We start from the raw sequence: 17,292 nt of genomic DNA, 5'->3' as shown, positions 1-17,292 counted from the left end.
TCCCATCTCCTTTTTGATTTTTCATTTTTTTTTTGCTTAACTAATACCTTGTATCGTTTGAATGCCTAAACTTCCTGTAATCACTTGACCCCTTAATTCCCTTCAACTCAGACTCATAGGTTTTACCAAACTGAAGAGTTATGATGGTTTTAAAATCAACCAGGGCAACAACATCTGATCTACAAGGGGGGGAGGGGGGTGTTCTGACTGGATTTGTGAGTCTGTATTTCCAAAAAAACAGTTTTTGAGTGATTTTGAGTTGACAGAAAATTAAAGTTGTTATACTGGTTGTTTAGCGTAGCCTTGAAGGATTCATTTATCATTATGACTCACTTTTCAGGAGCTATGGGTGTGTGATGATGTGGGAGGCATTTCAAGTTTTTTTTTCATTGTGTATCAAACAACCACTCCTCTTAAATGGAAAATTCTAGTCTTGCAATAAAAAGTTGAGGGTCTGTGTTAAGAAATGTCAGATAGATCTCTAAGCTCGCAGCCTTAGCAAACAGTAACATAACAAAATAAAGCTATTAAGTCCTTACCTTCATTCATGACTGTATTTAAAAAATACCATCTAGTTCAAATGCCGTCCATCCACAAACATTATGTCATGTCATGGGGTTATGTGATGCATAACAAAAGATTAGTTTGATACCTGGTAGTTGACAGCAAATCTAACCAGACTGAAAAGGAATCAAGAAAAAGAGCTCACGCTTACAGACATGAAAAAATGTGACCAACCTTAGCGTAGCTGCTTCGCAAAGGCCACTGTCGGAAAAGCCTCCCTGAGCTGAGACAGAAAGACATCAGTGAGACATGAAGTTGACTTGGGAGCATCAGCTGATCACCAAAACCATGAGAATAAACATCAAGGCTCGCTCCTCGCTCATAATTAATCCTTCTTTTTGATAAATGAGGACGAGAATTGAGCGTCTGAGTCTTAATTAGCTGCTGATGCAACACACCTGGGGAGATTGGTGGGCCTGGGCTGAGACGATGCTCGCGGGGTGAACCGTTTGATTCTTTGTTACGAGCCGAAGTTTTGCCGTCAAAGTCCTAACCCTCCCTGAAGTGGCGGCATTCAGAGTAGCACTTGTCTGATGAAGCGCCCGTGCTCACAACTGACAGCCCGCTACAAGAGAAAGTAAAGGGACCAAAATGAGTGCGGCACAACCAGAAATATTGTCCTTTTTTTTTTCCCCCCCTCGTTCCTCTTTGTCACGAATTGGCTGTGACACCTCAATTCGGCGGTTTGTTTTAGGGGAGAAGAAAGCCGCTAATGAAGCGTCAGACTTCCTTTATTCGTAAATCTGTACGTCTTAGTTTCAACTGACGGGAGTAAAGTGACATTGCTCACAGCAGGCACATGTATTGTTTCTCTGCAACTCTGCTTTTACTTCTTTTGACAGTGATGTACCCTCGGCAAAAGGGTGTTGGTTCAAAGAAGGATGCTTGCACTCGCTAGCAATGAAACAAACAAACAAACTCATTTACAGAAAAAAGTTTTTTTTCGTTTAAAGCATGACTTGTAACCATGTGAGGTCGACTCTTTACTAACCACTTAGCAACAGCGAGCATACCATTACAGGAGCTACTGAGTATCTTTCAGATGGCCTTGAGGCTCTGGAGGTGAATACAATTTTCACGTGTTTTGGATGCCAGCGGATATCAGTTCCTTGTCTCTCCTTGTAAATCAACTTGCAACATGTGATGCATGAATGCAGTTGGAGTTTTACATCCAGAGGATATTTCTACTTAGGTCTGCAACAGATATCTTTGATGTATGTATGTATGCAGGGGGGCTTATAATAGTAAAATCCTAAACCTTTTAGTGAAAATTAGCCGGTACTTCTGTGTTTGGAGCCGAAACACAGAATGTTTACTTGTTTACCTGTGTACAGTGAAAGATGCATTCAAAAACAACAGGTAAACGTTTCTCAGACTGCAAATGCAGTGCAAACTGAAAGTAAAGGACTAGTTGATGGGTGTAACTTTGTCACAGTTTCTGGTTTCACACGCAAAATCTGTAAATAGACACAATAAAAGAGACAATTAACCCCTACATACAGTAAGCCACTTCCAATTCGCTACACTGAAAAGATTTCACAGCACTGGTGACTCTTTTCACAGGGCTAATTTCTTCAACATCACTAAGAATCCACATTTTGTTTAGTTAGAGATTGTTTCATGAACTCTTAACCCGTAATAATCAAAATCAAGGTTTGTGAGATAACATATTTTTTTGTTTTGTTTACAACGAAATGTTATGTCTTTGTTAATGTGCATCTTTTTTTATGTGTGTGGGTGTGTGTGTGCATGCATGCCTGGGTGTGTGTGTATAGATAGACGTGATGAAACCAGCAGTAATGTCTGCTGTTGGCATGACAACTCCATCCAACGTGACATGACAATACGTGGATGTGCATGTGCATGTGTGGATTTGTGTGTGCCTTTGTATGGAAGGCAGAGGATAGGGGCGTCAGACCTTTGACCCTCTCAGCACGTCTGCTGAACAGGGATTTATTGCTAGTCTCATCTTGAAATAGATATTTTAGTAATAGCTGATGGGCATGACTCTGAGCATCTAAGTATTTATTATGGGTCAAATGTACAACTGGAGCTTCATATGCTCATGCTACCTTAATAAATGAATAATCCTGACTGAAGATAGGAATCAGATTTAAAAACATCAGCATCCCAATGTAGTTATGATGCTAATATTATCATAATAAAATTGCCATTTAAGATTTAGGTTGTTGATTGGATTACAGCTCTGTCTTAAACAGACAAAGTGAGAGGGTTAAAGGTCAAATATCGTTTCTCTCCCTCACTTAGAATGAGACACACAAAGACATACACTAAAACACAAATACCCCAACACACACACAAAATGTCACAGTAGATGGAGTCGTCATGCCAACAGCAGACATTACTGCTGGTTTCATCACAGAGACAATCCCAGGCCTCACTGTGTGTGTGTGTGTGTGTGTGTGTTTGTGTGTGTTTATAGAAATCTACCAGCCCAACACACACACACACACACACACACACACACACACACGCACACACACACAGAAACCATACCATACACACTATTAAAGTATCTTCTTATCTTAGTTTTTGCATCATCCCTGGTGACCCCTGAGTATGTGTGTGTGTTTTCAAGTTTGTGTTGAGACATTACACAAGGGGGGAAAATTGAGAGGGCTGAGAAGAGATCAGATTTCAGGAGACATTACAAATTCAATACTCCAAAAGATAAACAAATAAAAGCACAAGGGTCACTGAGGAATAAAATGAATCTGAACAGATGTAAGAGATATGAAGATGTAAATGAACAGATGACAAGGTCTAACAACTCTGATCTGATTTAAAAATGGAAAAGAGTTTCACATTCTTTTGCAAATATTCATGGTCGCCTGTTTATGAATCAATTTTTTTCAATGTATTAATAAGTAAAACAAACCATCTGAATCTTTGTAGAAATTGTTTAAAAATAACAAAAAAATTAGGGGAAAATAGCAAACATCAAATAAATGCATTCACAATAAATGTTGGTTTGTGAACTAATACCTGCATCTCTGTCTTTCCTTCCAACCATCTACAGCAAGTCTGATTTTCATGGAAGGAATGGTGAATACTTGAGACTTGTACAGGGTGTTCACTACTTGTTCCACAGCCCTTTACACTCGTCCACTCACACATTCACACACTAATGGCGGAAAAGCATCAACTCAAGGTGCTCCTAAAGCCATCGGTGGCAACTGGGGGTTCAGTCTCTTGTCAATGGACACTTTGACATGCCGATGGGGGGGCTGGAAATTGAAACTCCAACCTTCAGAGTGGAAGGATGTCCACTCTACCAATTGATCCACTTCCATATAATTTATAATTGTACTCTAAGGACATGCAGAATACATCCTGCTGCTTATTTTGAAAAAGAAAATAGTACACACACATATTTCCTTCTATAAAAAAATAAATAAAAAAAATAAAAATAATAATAATAATAATAATAATATGTGTATATATATATATACACTGCTCAAAAAAATAAAGGGAACACTTAAAAAACACATCCTAGATTTAAATGAATGAAATATTCTTGAAATACTTTGCTCTTTACACAGTTGAATGTGCTGACAACAAAATCACACAAAAATGATCAATGGAAATCAATTGTATCAACCCATGGAGGTCTGGATTAGGAATCACACTCAAAATTAAAGTGTAAAAACAAACTCCAGGCTGATCCAACTTTGAGGTGAATTTCTTGCTTTGCTGTCTGCCAGACGAGGTGAAAGTATCATAAAAGTGACACTATTAATTTAGTAAGAACATAACACTATTTAAAAAATATATACCTAGACATTAAAGTGGGGTGCATGAAAGACACAGTGGAAATTGAAAATTAATCAATTGACATCTTGAGAGGATCTGGATTGGCAGGGAGACATTCTGTGCACGAAGTCCATTAATATTCTGAGGTAGTTTGTGGCTGTTTGATGAGTTCGACTGCTACTGTGCAGTGGCAATGAGTTGGGTTCAATGGCAAATTAAACGTGCAAATTGAAATGTAAACAGTCAAGTACAGCACTGGGTGTGCAAATTCCAAAATGATTTATGCAGTCTCAAGGTTCTACATTTCACACTTCTGTACCTCTGGACAGGGAGTAGTAGTATGAAGTTCATGTTGGGGGAGGGTGCAGCCCTTGATGATGGAGGGAGCTCTCCTGTTGACTCTATGGTAGTAGATACTCTGCGGGAAAGGCAGTAGGGTTCTGGTGGTCTTCTCTGCAGTCTTAACCATCCGCTCGTGCTGTGGCATACAGTGATGCAGCTGGTCAAGATGCTGTAAACAATGCATCTGTAGAAGTTGCTTAAGGTTCTCAGACAATATTCCGAATCTCCTCAGCCTCGTCAGAAAAATTCACCTGCGGTTGAGCCCTCTTTACTCTCTGTGTGGTGTTGTGTAACCCAGTGAGGTCCGCTTCCTTCTGCCACTAAAATGACTTCTTTTAATGGGGTTACTGGATGAGAAATCCAGCTTTTTTTTCCAATGTTGACGTCTTAAGTCATCATCTAAATCAGCTAATCTTCCTGCCTAAGCAAATCCACAATTTATTCAGTCACAAAAATGCATACAATGGCAACTAACCACCATTAAATCATCGAAAGATACTTGCTGACAAGACCAACACGAAGTACCCCCCATTCCCAAAAAATGAACTGCCAGAAAATTAGGTTAAAATTTAGCAAGAAGCTAAAAATCTGTGCAAAAATTTCCTTCACATATCCAGAAATCACATGAAAAATGACTGCACTAATTGCAGGGGCTACTTAGCCTGACACATGTTAATCACTGACAGGCATTTGCCTTCATGCCAAGATAAGTTACTTAACTAATTTATCCATCCTACAATTTAATGCATATAAGATAATTGAAAACAAGCAATCATGTGTCCTGATAAATATTTGTGATTATGATCATTATCATATAAGCAAGCTATTTTAGAAAATGTCTCACTCATATTCATGTTGTTAGTTGGCTTAGTTCTAATGTTTGAGCATCATTGTACCTTCAGTGTTGGTTCAAAGCAAGCGCAACAGAAACAAACTATATCTGTCACAAGGTTTCAGACATAGACTATGAGACTATGTTTGCAAAGGGAGGTCAATAATGAAAATGTAGCCTGATGAAGAAGAGGCTCTGTCTTCTCACATCACCAGCATTTCTGTGTCAAGAAGAAATATGCCAGGAAGTGCTGTAAAAGTAAGGAGTAAGCTGTTGGATGATCTCGAGTTAAGGCGGAGGTTAAAGGGTCAAAGGTAAAAAATGTGACTACAAAATTCTCCTCATTACCACGAATGTTATATCTTAGGAGACCCTCCAGGGATTTTTTAAATGAACATTCACTTGGATTTATGGCTGAATATGTTAAATTTGAGAGGTCAAGGGTCAATCTGAATATTGCACAATAATCATCTTACTGGTACATGGTTCTATCTGCGTAGTTGACATTCCTGCATAGTTTGTATCCCTCATTGAACATTTTGTATCTTGAATGAAAGCCACAATGAACTTGTGTCAATCCCATTCTTAATAATGAATGGAATATGAAAATGGTGCTACATTTTCACATCACATCTTTGATATCTAATTAATTTTAATATGTTACAAGTTTGAAAAAAGTCTTGTGGCATATTGGATTTTTTCAAAAAAACAGTCCTCCTAGTTTTGTGTATGTAGTTAATTCAGGAGCATAAAAGAGGATAATGTGTTTGTCTCTCTCATTGTGCCAAGCATGTGACGGGCAGGTGACTAACACTAGTGTGATAGTATATGAGTACACTGCACGGACATTAACTAACTAAAGCATTAAATGGCTCAACCACAACAAAAATTTCTCTGAAATCCAAATAAAACCTGTTAACAGTTACTGCTCTCAAAGCCTGGACAGACAGTTTTTGACTACTAGGACAATCCTGTCTATTTAAGACTAAAGAAATACTTTCTCTTTACACTTTAAACAACATAAGGAAAAGTGAGTTGTTAGCGGATTTAAACTGCATTTAGCAGAGACCACCGAGTGCAGCAACTCAGGGGAGCATTCTTACTCCAGGGTTTTTCATCGTCTCAGCACCCGAGGCTTTAACAGCTCATGAAGCTCCCACTGTTTGTAGAAATTTAAACTGGGTGTGATCTCCCCGGGGCTCGTTAGCTCCGGATGCCCTGGAGCTAAGCACTGACAGAGAGACGGGGGAGGAGGGGAGAGAGAGAGAGGGAGAGAGAGAGAGAGAGAGAGAGAGAAAGAGAGAGAGAGAGAGACCACCGGAACAGAGCTGAGACGAGACAGCAGGCAGATTAAAAAAAAAAAAAAAAAAAAACAGCGGAAGGATTTGCACGTGTACTCATATGCATCAGGTGGGGATCAAAACATTGCAGGTGTCACACAGGTAATCTCAACATTGAGGTCAGTGTGTGTGTGTGTGTGTGTGTGTGTGTTTGTCTGTTTGTGTGCACTGAAGAGGAAAGAGCATAAACGTGTGTCATTCTGAATCTGTGTGTGTGCTCTCATGGTGGGCCGTAGTTGAGTCAGACACTTGGCCTCTGATTTCATCACGTCGGTTATGAAAGAGACAGTAAAATTTAACACACGCGCACGCCCTTACACAGACAGATAGACACACACACACACACATAAGTGTGTGCATGCAGACAAACACACACATACATACACGCACACACAGGCACGCAAGCACACACATTCAGAAACACACTATTCCTACCCCTCTGTTTCTTCAATATTTCATCATGGGCGTAAAACATGCTAACCATGTGGAGATAACCTGCCTTGTGTGTGTCTTTTGTTTGCATGTGTGTGAAACTAGGCCAGTCTTGCTCATTACCTGTCTCTGTTTCCTTCCAAACAAACTAACTAATGACACACACAGGTGGAGGTCACAGGCCATCCCACACAGACAGGATCACAACATAATGACGCTCTGACCTGGTTTTGTGCAACTCGGCAGGTGTTGGCTCTTCCCTTCCTGCAGGGATTAAACGTCAGTTCCGATGTGAGTGACACAGATGCGTCCATATGGTCATGTCCAAAGTTGTTGGACTCTGACCGTCCATGCTAACCTTCCTGATAGAATGGCGTGGTTAAAGATGGAAAACAAAATCAAAGTAATATTATTATTATTATTATTATTATTATGATAATACCATCAATGCAGCCTTAGGCCAGTCCAAGTCAGTGTCTCCCTGAGCCGGTCCCAAGCCCAGAAAAATGCAGAGGGTTGTGTCAGGAATGGCATCCGGGATAAAACTTTTGCCAAAACCAAATATGCGACTCAAACCTATAAGGTAAAGTAAAGGGTTCAAGCAGGTTGGAATGGATGTAGAAAAGTGTCGGGGGTACAATGTGATAGAAGACAATAAGCCAGAATGAAAGGAAAGGTGTACAAGACAGTGGTGAGACCAGTGATCCTGTATGGCCTAGAAACAGTGACAATGATGAAAAGACAGGAGGCAGAGCTAGAGGTCACAGAGGTGAAGATGCTAGAGTTCTTTTTGGGAGTGACCAGGATGGATAGGATCAGGAATTAATCTATCAGAGGAACAGCACATGTTGGGTGTTTTGGAGATAAGGTCAGAGGAGCCAGACTGAAATGGTTGGGTCATGAACAGAGGGGGGATAGTGAATATATTGGTAGACGGATGCTGGAATTAGAGTTGCCAAGCAGGAGGTCTAGAGGAAGACCGAAGGGAAGATTTATGGACATAGTGAGAGAGGAAATGAAGTTAGTTGGTGTGAGAGGGGAGGATACAGAGAAAAGGGTTGAATGTAAAAGGTTGATTTGCTGTGACGACCCCTGAAGGGAAAAGCAGAAAGGAGAAGAAGAAAATGATGAAAATATCATCATGAGTATCATTATTATTATTATTACTATCAACAACAACAATAATACTACTACTCCAAATAAGGAGAAATTGAAGACAAATGACCTGAAATTTAGTAACATGTTATCATCTAAATAAAAATTGTATGGAAATTACTAAGAAATAACCAAAAAAAGTGCATGTAAGTACTTACAACTGCATTGAATTTAAAATAATTTTACAAAAAATTTGTGAAGATTACCCAAAAAGTGTTATTATAAGAAAAGACAGCATCTAATGAATAAGCAAATTCTTAAATTTTAGCGTTTCCTTTATTTTTCCGAGCAGTGTATTTTATTATTTTTAGTGACTAAAATAACACATTATTTCACTAGATCTGAATGAATGAAATATTCTTATGAAAAACTCTGTTCTTTACAAAGTTGAATGTGCTGACAACAAAATCACACAAAAAATATCAAAGGACATCAAATGTATTAATACATGGATGTCTGGATTTGGAGTCACAACAAAAATTAAAGTGGAAAAACACACTACAGGCTGATTCAATGTTGATGTAATGTCCTTAAAACAAGTCAAAATGAATTATCGTTGCTTCTCAAGTGGACAGTTAGATTTTCACAAAAGTGTGATTGACTTGGAGTTGCACTGTGTTGTTTGAGTGTTCCCTTTATTTACGTTGAGCAGTATATAATTCTAATGAGGCAGAAATGACCAAAAATGAGAAACATTCTATGAAAATATACATAAAATCTTGCAAAAAAACTGGCAAGAATGGCCTCATTTATATTATTCAAATCATATTTGTTTTCAAGATGAGCATGCAAGTTCCACACATTTTGGGAAAAACTGGATCTTGAGACTTAACTTAAACTTTAAAATTTACATGCAAGCAAAAAAGGAACTTGTTTTATTATGGACAGGAGTTAATTTCACAGAAAATGTTAGGAAACAGATCTAAAATGTAACTTGAGTTTATAAGTTGTCTGTTTTTCATCATTCTGTGTCACACTCAATCAGGCATGTATGTGCACTCAAACTTTGTCTATGTGTTAGTGTGTGTGTGGATGCGTGCGCGCTTATTTCTAATCAATGGATTACAAGTGTAACAATCGAATTAAAAGGGTCACGAGGAGAAGAAAATCGCCAAGGATGTGTGGAAGAAGGGATGGGGCAGTTTGCTTTGGCGAGATGTGACATCGCCTGCTGATGAAAAGCACAATGATAAATATTGCAATTGATGATTGCAAGAAATGTCTTGAGGCATTGTGAGGAAATTATTTAAAAAAAAAAATCCCTGAAAGTTATAAAAATAAAGCATACATTGAGGGAAAAAAAGACAAAATCCCAGAGTGAAATTGCCTCCAGAAACAGCAAAAAAGCCAAAAAAAAAGCAAAAAAGGAAAAAAAAAAAATTAATTTACAGAAAACTTTTTTCTTTTAATTTGGTATGAATTGTATGTTGTGACACATGAGTGAAGATTTGGTAAGTGCAAAAAGAAAAAAAGAGATAATATTTATAAGGCGATTACAGCAGGCGTTGTTGTGGATTCACAACGGTTGGCGCGATTCCGCAGGCCGGAAAGCTCGAATCACGCGTGTGACCTTCTGACGACGGATCGGCCCAGGATTGCACCATCACCGCCCCGCCCTTACCGGGCTGCCTCACGTCACTCGGGAGCGGATATAACGTCACCAAACATAAAACCAGGTCGAGTCTGCTTCGCCTGTTGTCCGTCTCGAAGTTCGGGGAAGCCGAACAGGAGGCTGGATTCCGGAACTTAGCCTAGCCTAGCCGGGTCGAACTCACGACCGGAAGTGAAGGTTTCGCGTTGGGGTGCCAAAGTCCCGTGAAGTCGCGCGGATCTGCGTTCCACATCCGGTTTGGAGGAAACTTGTCTGCGTTGTTTTGTGTCGCCGCTCGACGTTTTTTCGATCCTCTCAGTGTCGCACGGTAACGGCTGACCCGTCGGTCGCTCGCTTGCGAAACCGACAAACGTCCCCGAAGATAACGGACCCGGTCGAATCGCGAAAGCGCCTGCATTTCGGGTGAAGTTCAGGGACCGTCAGCTCCGCCGGGTTTCCTGTTGCCTTCACGCACGGCTGTCCGAGACACACACGGTAAGAGGAAATACTGGTCTCACATTTATCCCTAAACCTAAGTTAAGGAAAAGAAACTTCGCTCAACAGCCGAGAAGGGCTGCGATGAGGGCGGATCTTTCTTTTTTTTCTCCCCCCTCCTACAAACTCTTTTAAAAGAACTTAAATGTTTGTTTCACCTTCTTTTATTAGCCTGGGATGTATGACGCCCTCGAAACTGAAACCATGCACACACACAACATCAGTTTCTATATCACACATTTGAAACTAGAAATTGGCACTGTGGGATTGTTAATGTTTCGATATGACAATCTTGATACTTTTTTCCAGCTTTGCTTATTTTCAGTTAGCTTATTCAAAAAGTGCAAAGTTATATATTAAAAAAAAGTAATAAATGCACTTCAACTCGTGTGGATATTAAGTTAGTAAGGGTATTAAAGGGATCCCTTTTAAAGAAACATTTTAATGTGTTGAGATATAAATGTAATGTTTTTGCAAATTTCCTATTCATATTTAGTGCACATATTTGGCAGATAATTTCTCACACATTTGGTCATGGAATGTGAAATTTGAGGCCACAGCTTGTTGAGAACCAACCTAGGGTATGAAATAGGTACAAGCTTGTTTTCCAAAATGTAAGTGAAGGATTGTGTTGGAGGAAATATTTCCCTGTTGTGCAGCCCACAACTGTACTTTCAGACAGTATTCTCGAGTGGTTTGTGCAGAAGTCCATGCAGTGTTAGATGCATTTTCAAATAACTTGCCAATTATCTCGAGTTTGCAAAACGTTTGCTCACAATAGTTCAAGAGGATGATTTATAAATTCATTAAATTCATTAAATTTTAAAACCTATCCATGTCTAATATTCTGCAGCAGAAACTTGAACAGAAGTGTCACGCTTTGTTTGCTCGTTCTGGTTTGTTCCGTCGCTGTGGTGATGAATCCTTCGTCTGTTAAAAAACCTTAACTAGGCAGCATTTGTGGTGTTTGTCCCAAGGACCTTATTTGACTGAGTTTGAATGAAAGGTTTATGAAAAGCTAAATTCTTTTGTAAATCTGAATTTACGAGGTCAAGAATATACTATACAAATGCTTTACACTCGGTGACTTCATGGTAGTGTCTAACTTTTAGTCAGAATATTACTCCCTGACTGGCTGAATACCTCTTAATACTTTGCTTAATTGCATAAATATCATGCAGTTACCAGCTGCTGAGGATTTTCTGTTCTAATCAAAAGATTAGAACAGGAAATCCCTACTTCTGTGACTTTTAGACTTCGATTATCAATACAGATCTTTGTTTATTACACGTTCTGTTTGTTTTTTCTTTCGCTTGTTTTCCTGTCATTGACAAAAATAGTTTACTGTATCGACAAAATGAAGAAAGTGTTACTTGCAGGATTTTTTGGGGGAGTGCTTGCTTCCTCTGAAAGCAACAGGCTAGAAATACAGTCACATTTGATCTGCACTTCTTATAGTCGGGGATATCATCAATAGTAACTGTTACTATTGATGATGATATTTAAATAATGATTTTGCACATTACAAAATGTGCAAAAATCTTCAGAAGTAAACAAATGCAATAGTGGTGCAGTTTTATATCTCATATTAAACATGCTAATTATAGACCAACACTGAAATGTTGCGGTGTCAGAGCTGGGTCCCCGTGATCAGTCTGAAACGTCGGCTGCTCCGGGTCTTCACTTCAATGCTTGAGAGACTTGAGTTCGGGCTGATATTGAGTTTAAAAAAACAACCCAAACATGGTCATTTGTGAAACACTAAATCATTCAAATGGCAATTTGTAAAAAGTTTGTAAGACCAAAAATTAGGCATTACTTTGAACTTTTAACTAGCCTTCTAATGTTAGGATCTTTATTTCAATAACCTTTTATTAACTATGTTATGATGTAATGTAGTATTCTGCCTTTTTTTCTTCAATCATACTTCCAACCATTACCTTTAATGATTTGGAGAAACACATTATTTATTCATAGAGATCTGAATCTTTTTGTGAGTAAACTTTTGGATTGCACTCCATGACAAAAGGCCACTTACCACTTTTGTTACCAATGTAACAAAATTCGTATTTTATATACAAAAAAATGGGTCTTGGTGCTCCTATTTCACAGCTTTGTAATTCTAAAATACTAACAAACACCATGTAATAATGAGTTTTGTTTTTTTCAGACCAACTGCTCTAACAGCAAAAGAAGGGAAAAATTGTCTGATTATGTCGGTTTCTCCTCCATTTGCCTTAAATCAGCAATAAACCCAATGGGGTTCAGGAGCCAGGTTTCAGTCTTAGAGCAGAGCTTAGTAGAATTAGGGTTATTTGTCTGATTGAGAAAGTGCTGCAGAACAGAAAGTGGAGCTTTTGTGTGAGTGGATGATGTCCTGCATGGGACGCTGTGACTCAGGTGTTTCACCAGAGAGGTGTTGGCCAACAGCAGGTTTCCACATACCAGATGCTGCCATGGGGAGGGGAGTTAAGCGAGAAAATACACAGTCTCACAGTGTGTGTGGTAGGTGTTGACTGTATTTAAAGTCTGTTTAAACTATAAACTGTTGTGCTCTGATGCAACTATCTGAAAGCAGAAGCGCCTGTTAGCTTACAGGAAGTTGCATCATGAAGCCTATAGACACGTTAACAGTGTAACATGTGAGGAGCAGAGACACCCAGCACAGATTGATATGATAATAAATCACTTTTACTGTTAGTGAAAATGCTTCTGAAAGTCTTGAAATGACTTCAAGGGCTTCAGCTCTGAGGTCACCAGCTGGGGGGCGCTGTGGCACAAACATTAAATTGCCCTGCTGGGAGTAAAACTCCGGTGACCTGTTTCACCGACACGTCAACCAACACCCAACCAACTCACAGCAGAGGTTTACACATATAAAGTTTTTTAATATATAACTACCATCAGCTTGATGCCTTGCAACAAACCAAACAGCGACTTCATGTTTTAAAAAACACAATCAACATTACTAGTTAAGAGGCGTCTAAGAAGCCTTATTGTTGCATCATCAGAAGAAGTCTCGTATTGGCTGGTAGCCTCTTAATATGAGGCAGAGGACACTCAGGGGAAGTGGAGTGTAGCCAGGAATTTCTACACCACCAATATTCAAGGGAAGCCATCTGGGAAGGTGGGGGCGGGCGCTCAGCAGTCTCACGATCGGCCAGTCTCCATAAGCCATTAAATGAAAGTACTTTTCTCAAGGTATAACTAATTTCTGAATCTAAGTTTGAGTATATCATTTCATTAACAGAATTTTGGCTGATTGTAAAAGTATTGAGTTTTGTAGATTTTCAAGGTAATTTTTCTTGCCCTTTTTCTTTGGAATTTTGAATGCATTTTTTTAATCTCATCAATCTCAAAAGTGAAACAAAAATGAAGTTCCGATTTGTCAGAGGATCATGCACAAAACATTTTTCAGTTCTGTAAACATCTGCTTCAGCATTTAAGAGGAATCAAAATTGCAATTAAACTACTTGCATGACAGGCTGCAATTTTAAGGTAGGCTGCATGCAGAAGACAGATGAGAGTGAAGCACTAACCATCAAGTCACAATTAAGATTTTACTATTTTTGTATTAAATCACTGATTGTTTTCTAATTACAGAGGAACATGGGAGTGGCCACAGACAGGTCTCAGCTGTGTCTGAAAAGATTATTGGATGAGCCTCACAACACGGCACCAAAATGTAAAAGAATTTGCCAGATTCCACCGCCACCAGCAACCAATCTATCTCCGTGCCTCCGATCAAGGAGCCCCGCCCCCAGGTTCAACCAGAACCAATCCCTGTTCAAGGTCGGGCCTTACATCCTGTTTGAGCGTTACGATGGACAAGAGACCTACAGGGCTTCACACATACACACACAACAGCAGTACACCTGCCAGGTAACACTTTGCCGATGCTTCTACCACTTACAGTGCAGGAATATTTCAATATGCTACCATGAACTGCAAAATGCCAGTAATGCTAAAATTATTTGTACTAATCAGATTATAACATCGTAGCGTCCTTTTGGTTGTTGTATCTACAGGTACTGCCTCTGCATGGTTCCCAGGAGAAGCTGGCTGCCTATGCCCGTTTAGGTTCCCATGAAAATATCTGTGGCCTCCTGAACACTGTGATTTGCCAAGACAGGCTTTATGTCTTCCTGCCAGATCATCATGGTGACTTGCATGCATACGTGCGCAGCAGGAAGCGTGTGGGTGAGGAGGAGGCAAAGCTTCTTTTTGCTCAGATGCTGAAAGCTGTGGCACACTGCCATCATCAAGGAGTTGTTCTGAGAGACCTGAAGCTCCGCAGGTTCGTCTTCACAGACCAAGACAGGTGAGACTGATTATACTACTTACACCGATGTATTGATCTTCATAAAGCCCTTCATCTTCACCAGCAATAGGTGAGATGTAGGAGAAAAGTGAGATACTTATTGTCAAGAAAATAAGCTTGAAAATAGTCAGTCAAAAGACAGTTCTCTGGAAGTAAGGTATATTAAAGATATTTTAAAAATAGTTGACCTAATTGAACTTGTACTTGAAGGTTAGATGCAGTTCTCGAACATTTGAAATGTCACCTTTTGCATGTAAACTAGAGGAAGCAGCACTTAAGTGAGCTCATGCAGGGCGTAATTAGTTTTTGTTTGTAATAACAGCAGACTTGTTGTTTCCACAGGACTCGAATCGCACTATTTGGATTTGATGACTGTGTCCTCCTACATGGTGACCATGACGACGACTCTCTTACCGACAGACACGGGTGCCCTGCGTATGTGGGCCCTGAACTACTGACTAATGGCAACACGCGTTACTCTGGGCGTGCTGCAGACATCTGGAGCTTGGGCGTGTCTCTATACACGATGCTAATCGGACGTTACCCATTCCAGGACACGCAGCCCGCTGCATTGTTCGCCAAGATTCGCCGTGGTGCTTTCAGCCTGCCAGGCTGGCTCTCACCACAGGCCAAATGTTTGATTGGCTGCATGCTGAGGAAGACACCGGCTGAGAGACTGGAGGCATCTGAGCTCCTCATGCACCCGTGGCTGACCGATTTGGACATGCCGCACAGGCCACATCAAAGCTCGCTCAAAGCACAGTGGAACACACAAGATGATGATGACCAGGTTGTTCCAACCTGGACGGAAAAACACTAAGATAGTGTTATTGCTTGGGTGCTATCTGACATGACACATTTAGTTTTCTGCCTCAAAAAGTTATTTCTCTGAACTTCTCTCCCAGTTAAGTTAGTGCTCAAATGGACAAACAATCAATGGACACATGACAGTGAGTCTGATCCTGGATTACTTGACCCTCAGGTGCCTTTGTCTCTCTGCAGCTGCAATTTAAGTTCAGCCTCCTTGTGGACGGGGGCTAGAAATTGAGTGTATTAATACGTGTATTAATACCGGATTATGAGAGGATTCACAGCGGAGTCCAGACAAAGTCTTCCGCATTCAATTTTGTTTGTTTTGCATCAATGTTTGGCAGAAAAAAAAAACACATTTCAAAATAAAAACACAAAAGCAACAATTTTCTTACAACCATATCTGATGTGACTAGATTTTGAGGCCTGACCCCATTTTCTGACAGTTTATCAAGCCCCATCAGTCCTTCACAGAAACTATAACTGATCCTGTGTAGCACAGAACATCTTCTGTAAAAGTGAGCTAATTGTGTTTCCCTCCAAAGGTTGACTGCAGTAACTCCAACTGTATTACAACCAAAATTTACTTTTATATCATAGGAATCTGTATTTGTAATAAGCTAAAAGACCATATTTTTGTGTTAACGTTGCTGGACTTTGTTGATCTGAGCGCATGTTAGCATTGAACGCGACTGGTCTGAAATGTGGCTCGCCTCAAATGTGTCACAGATCTAGTTTATAAAATGTCAGTCCTCCTGATCCTGATGTGTTGATGTGACAAAGAACAGGCTCATGGCCATGATAACTTTGTAACTACCGGTATTATAATTGAAAAAACTGTACCATTGATTGTGGATGAAGGACACCTGGGCATTGCTTGTTCCATGAAGAGAGTGTATTATCTCTGAAGTTTAACTGACAGTGACTCATGTTTACACAATAAATACAAAATTTTTAAGTACATTATAATGCTGAGTATGTACTCAAATTTGGTCCTTCTGTTGTTTACACTCCCTTCCCTTAAAAAAATATAAGGAACAATAACAGATATCACAAGTTATCGAGCATCGACCAGAATTGGTGAACACTTACCAGCTCTGCTTCTGTGTTACATAGTGAGCCAGATTTGAAATAATCCCCAAAGCTTTTTTTTTTTGTGATGTTCACAACAGGGAGCACCAGTACTAAATTTGGTGCTTGCAAATTTGCCCAAATGACCCAACACTCATTACACGTGGTTCTTTTTTGTTGTGTTCTCAGGGTTTATTGTAGAACTGACTTGGAAGGAGAATTATGGTGAAATAACAGCAGCAATCATGAGATCAGTGTTTCTAACACGTCAGCAACAAATTAAAGTCTCAGCATTAAGAGTAAAATGGAAGAAAATCAAGTTTATATTGACGTAACTCACTTTCTTGTCACCTAATACAATGCCTTCCTCTGAATGTGTCATTCAGATGTCTGTTGAAGCTGTAGAAACAATAAAATATAATTTACAAGCTGTTCTATGAATACTTAATTTGAATGTGTGTTTCTTACATATTGCACATTATGATACACAATTTTACCATATCATACCATGATGTATTGTGACTATCATTCATTTCCACACTACCCTGCTTATTTTGATGGCCAA

At 39.6% G+C, this 17,292-nt stretch overlaps 1 protein-coding gene and 1 long non-coding RNA gene across 2 annotated transcripts; one reads left to right on the top strand and one right to left on the bottom strand.

Moving 5' to 3' along the window:
- Nucleotides 1-1,034: 1,034 nt before the first annotated feature.
- LOC147232882 (uncharacterized) lies at nt 1,035-6,721 on the bottom strand. The gene is made up of 3 exons (XR_015106332.1): nt 6,616-6,721; nt 4,658-4,816; nt 1,035-1,129 (listed from the first exon to the last, which is right to left on the bottom strand). It is a non-coding gene; the product is annotated as an uncharacterized LOC147232882 (long non-coding RNA).
- Nucleotides 6,722-10,090: 3,369 nt separating this feature from the next.
- Nucleotides 10,091-16,625, top strand: LOC147232881 (tribbles homolog 3-like). The gene is made up of 4 exons (XM_086150017.1): nt 10,091-10,525; nt 14,129-14,407; nt 14,554-14,846; nt 15,189-16,625. The coding sequence occupies exons 2-4, from the start codon at nt 14,135-14,137 to the stop codon at nt 15,664-15,666; spliced, it is 1,044 nt and encodes a 347-aa protein (XP_086006143.1). The 5' UTR covers nt 10,091-10,525; nt 14,129-14,134; the 3' UTR covers nt 15,667-16,625.
- The last annotated feature ends 667 nt before the right edge of the window (nt 16,626-17,292 follow it).

The sequence above is a fragment of the Fistularia commersonii genome, chromosome 7, assembly GCF_037954325.1.
Source record: "Fistularia commersonii isolate RoL2024-O1a breed Wild chromosome 7, RoL_Fcom_v1.0, whole genome shotgun sequence".
Lineage (NCBI taxonomy): Eukaryota > Metazoa > Chordata > Actinopteri > Syngnathiformes > Fistulariidae > Fistularia > Fistularia commersonii.
This window is presented reverse-complemented; position numbering and strand designations above follow the sequence as displayed.

What these genes read in the sequence shown, in the direction of transcription:
- LOC147232881 (XM_086150017.1), top strand. Translation starts at nt 14,135, where the DNA reads ATGGGAGTGGCCACAGACAGGTCTCAGCTGTGTCTGAAAAGATTATTG. An exon ending in AACAGCAGTACACCTGCCAG is followed by an intron (nt 14,408 to 14,553) that starts GTAACACTTTGC and finishes TTGTATCTACAG; the next exon opens with GTACTGCCTCTGCATGGTTC. An exon ending in GTCTTCACAGACCAAGACAG is followed by an intron (nt 14,847 to 15,188) that starts GTGAGACTGATT and finishes TTGTTTCCACAG; the next exon opens with GACTCGAATCGCACTATTTG.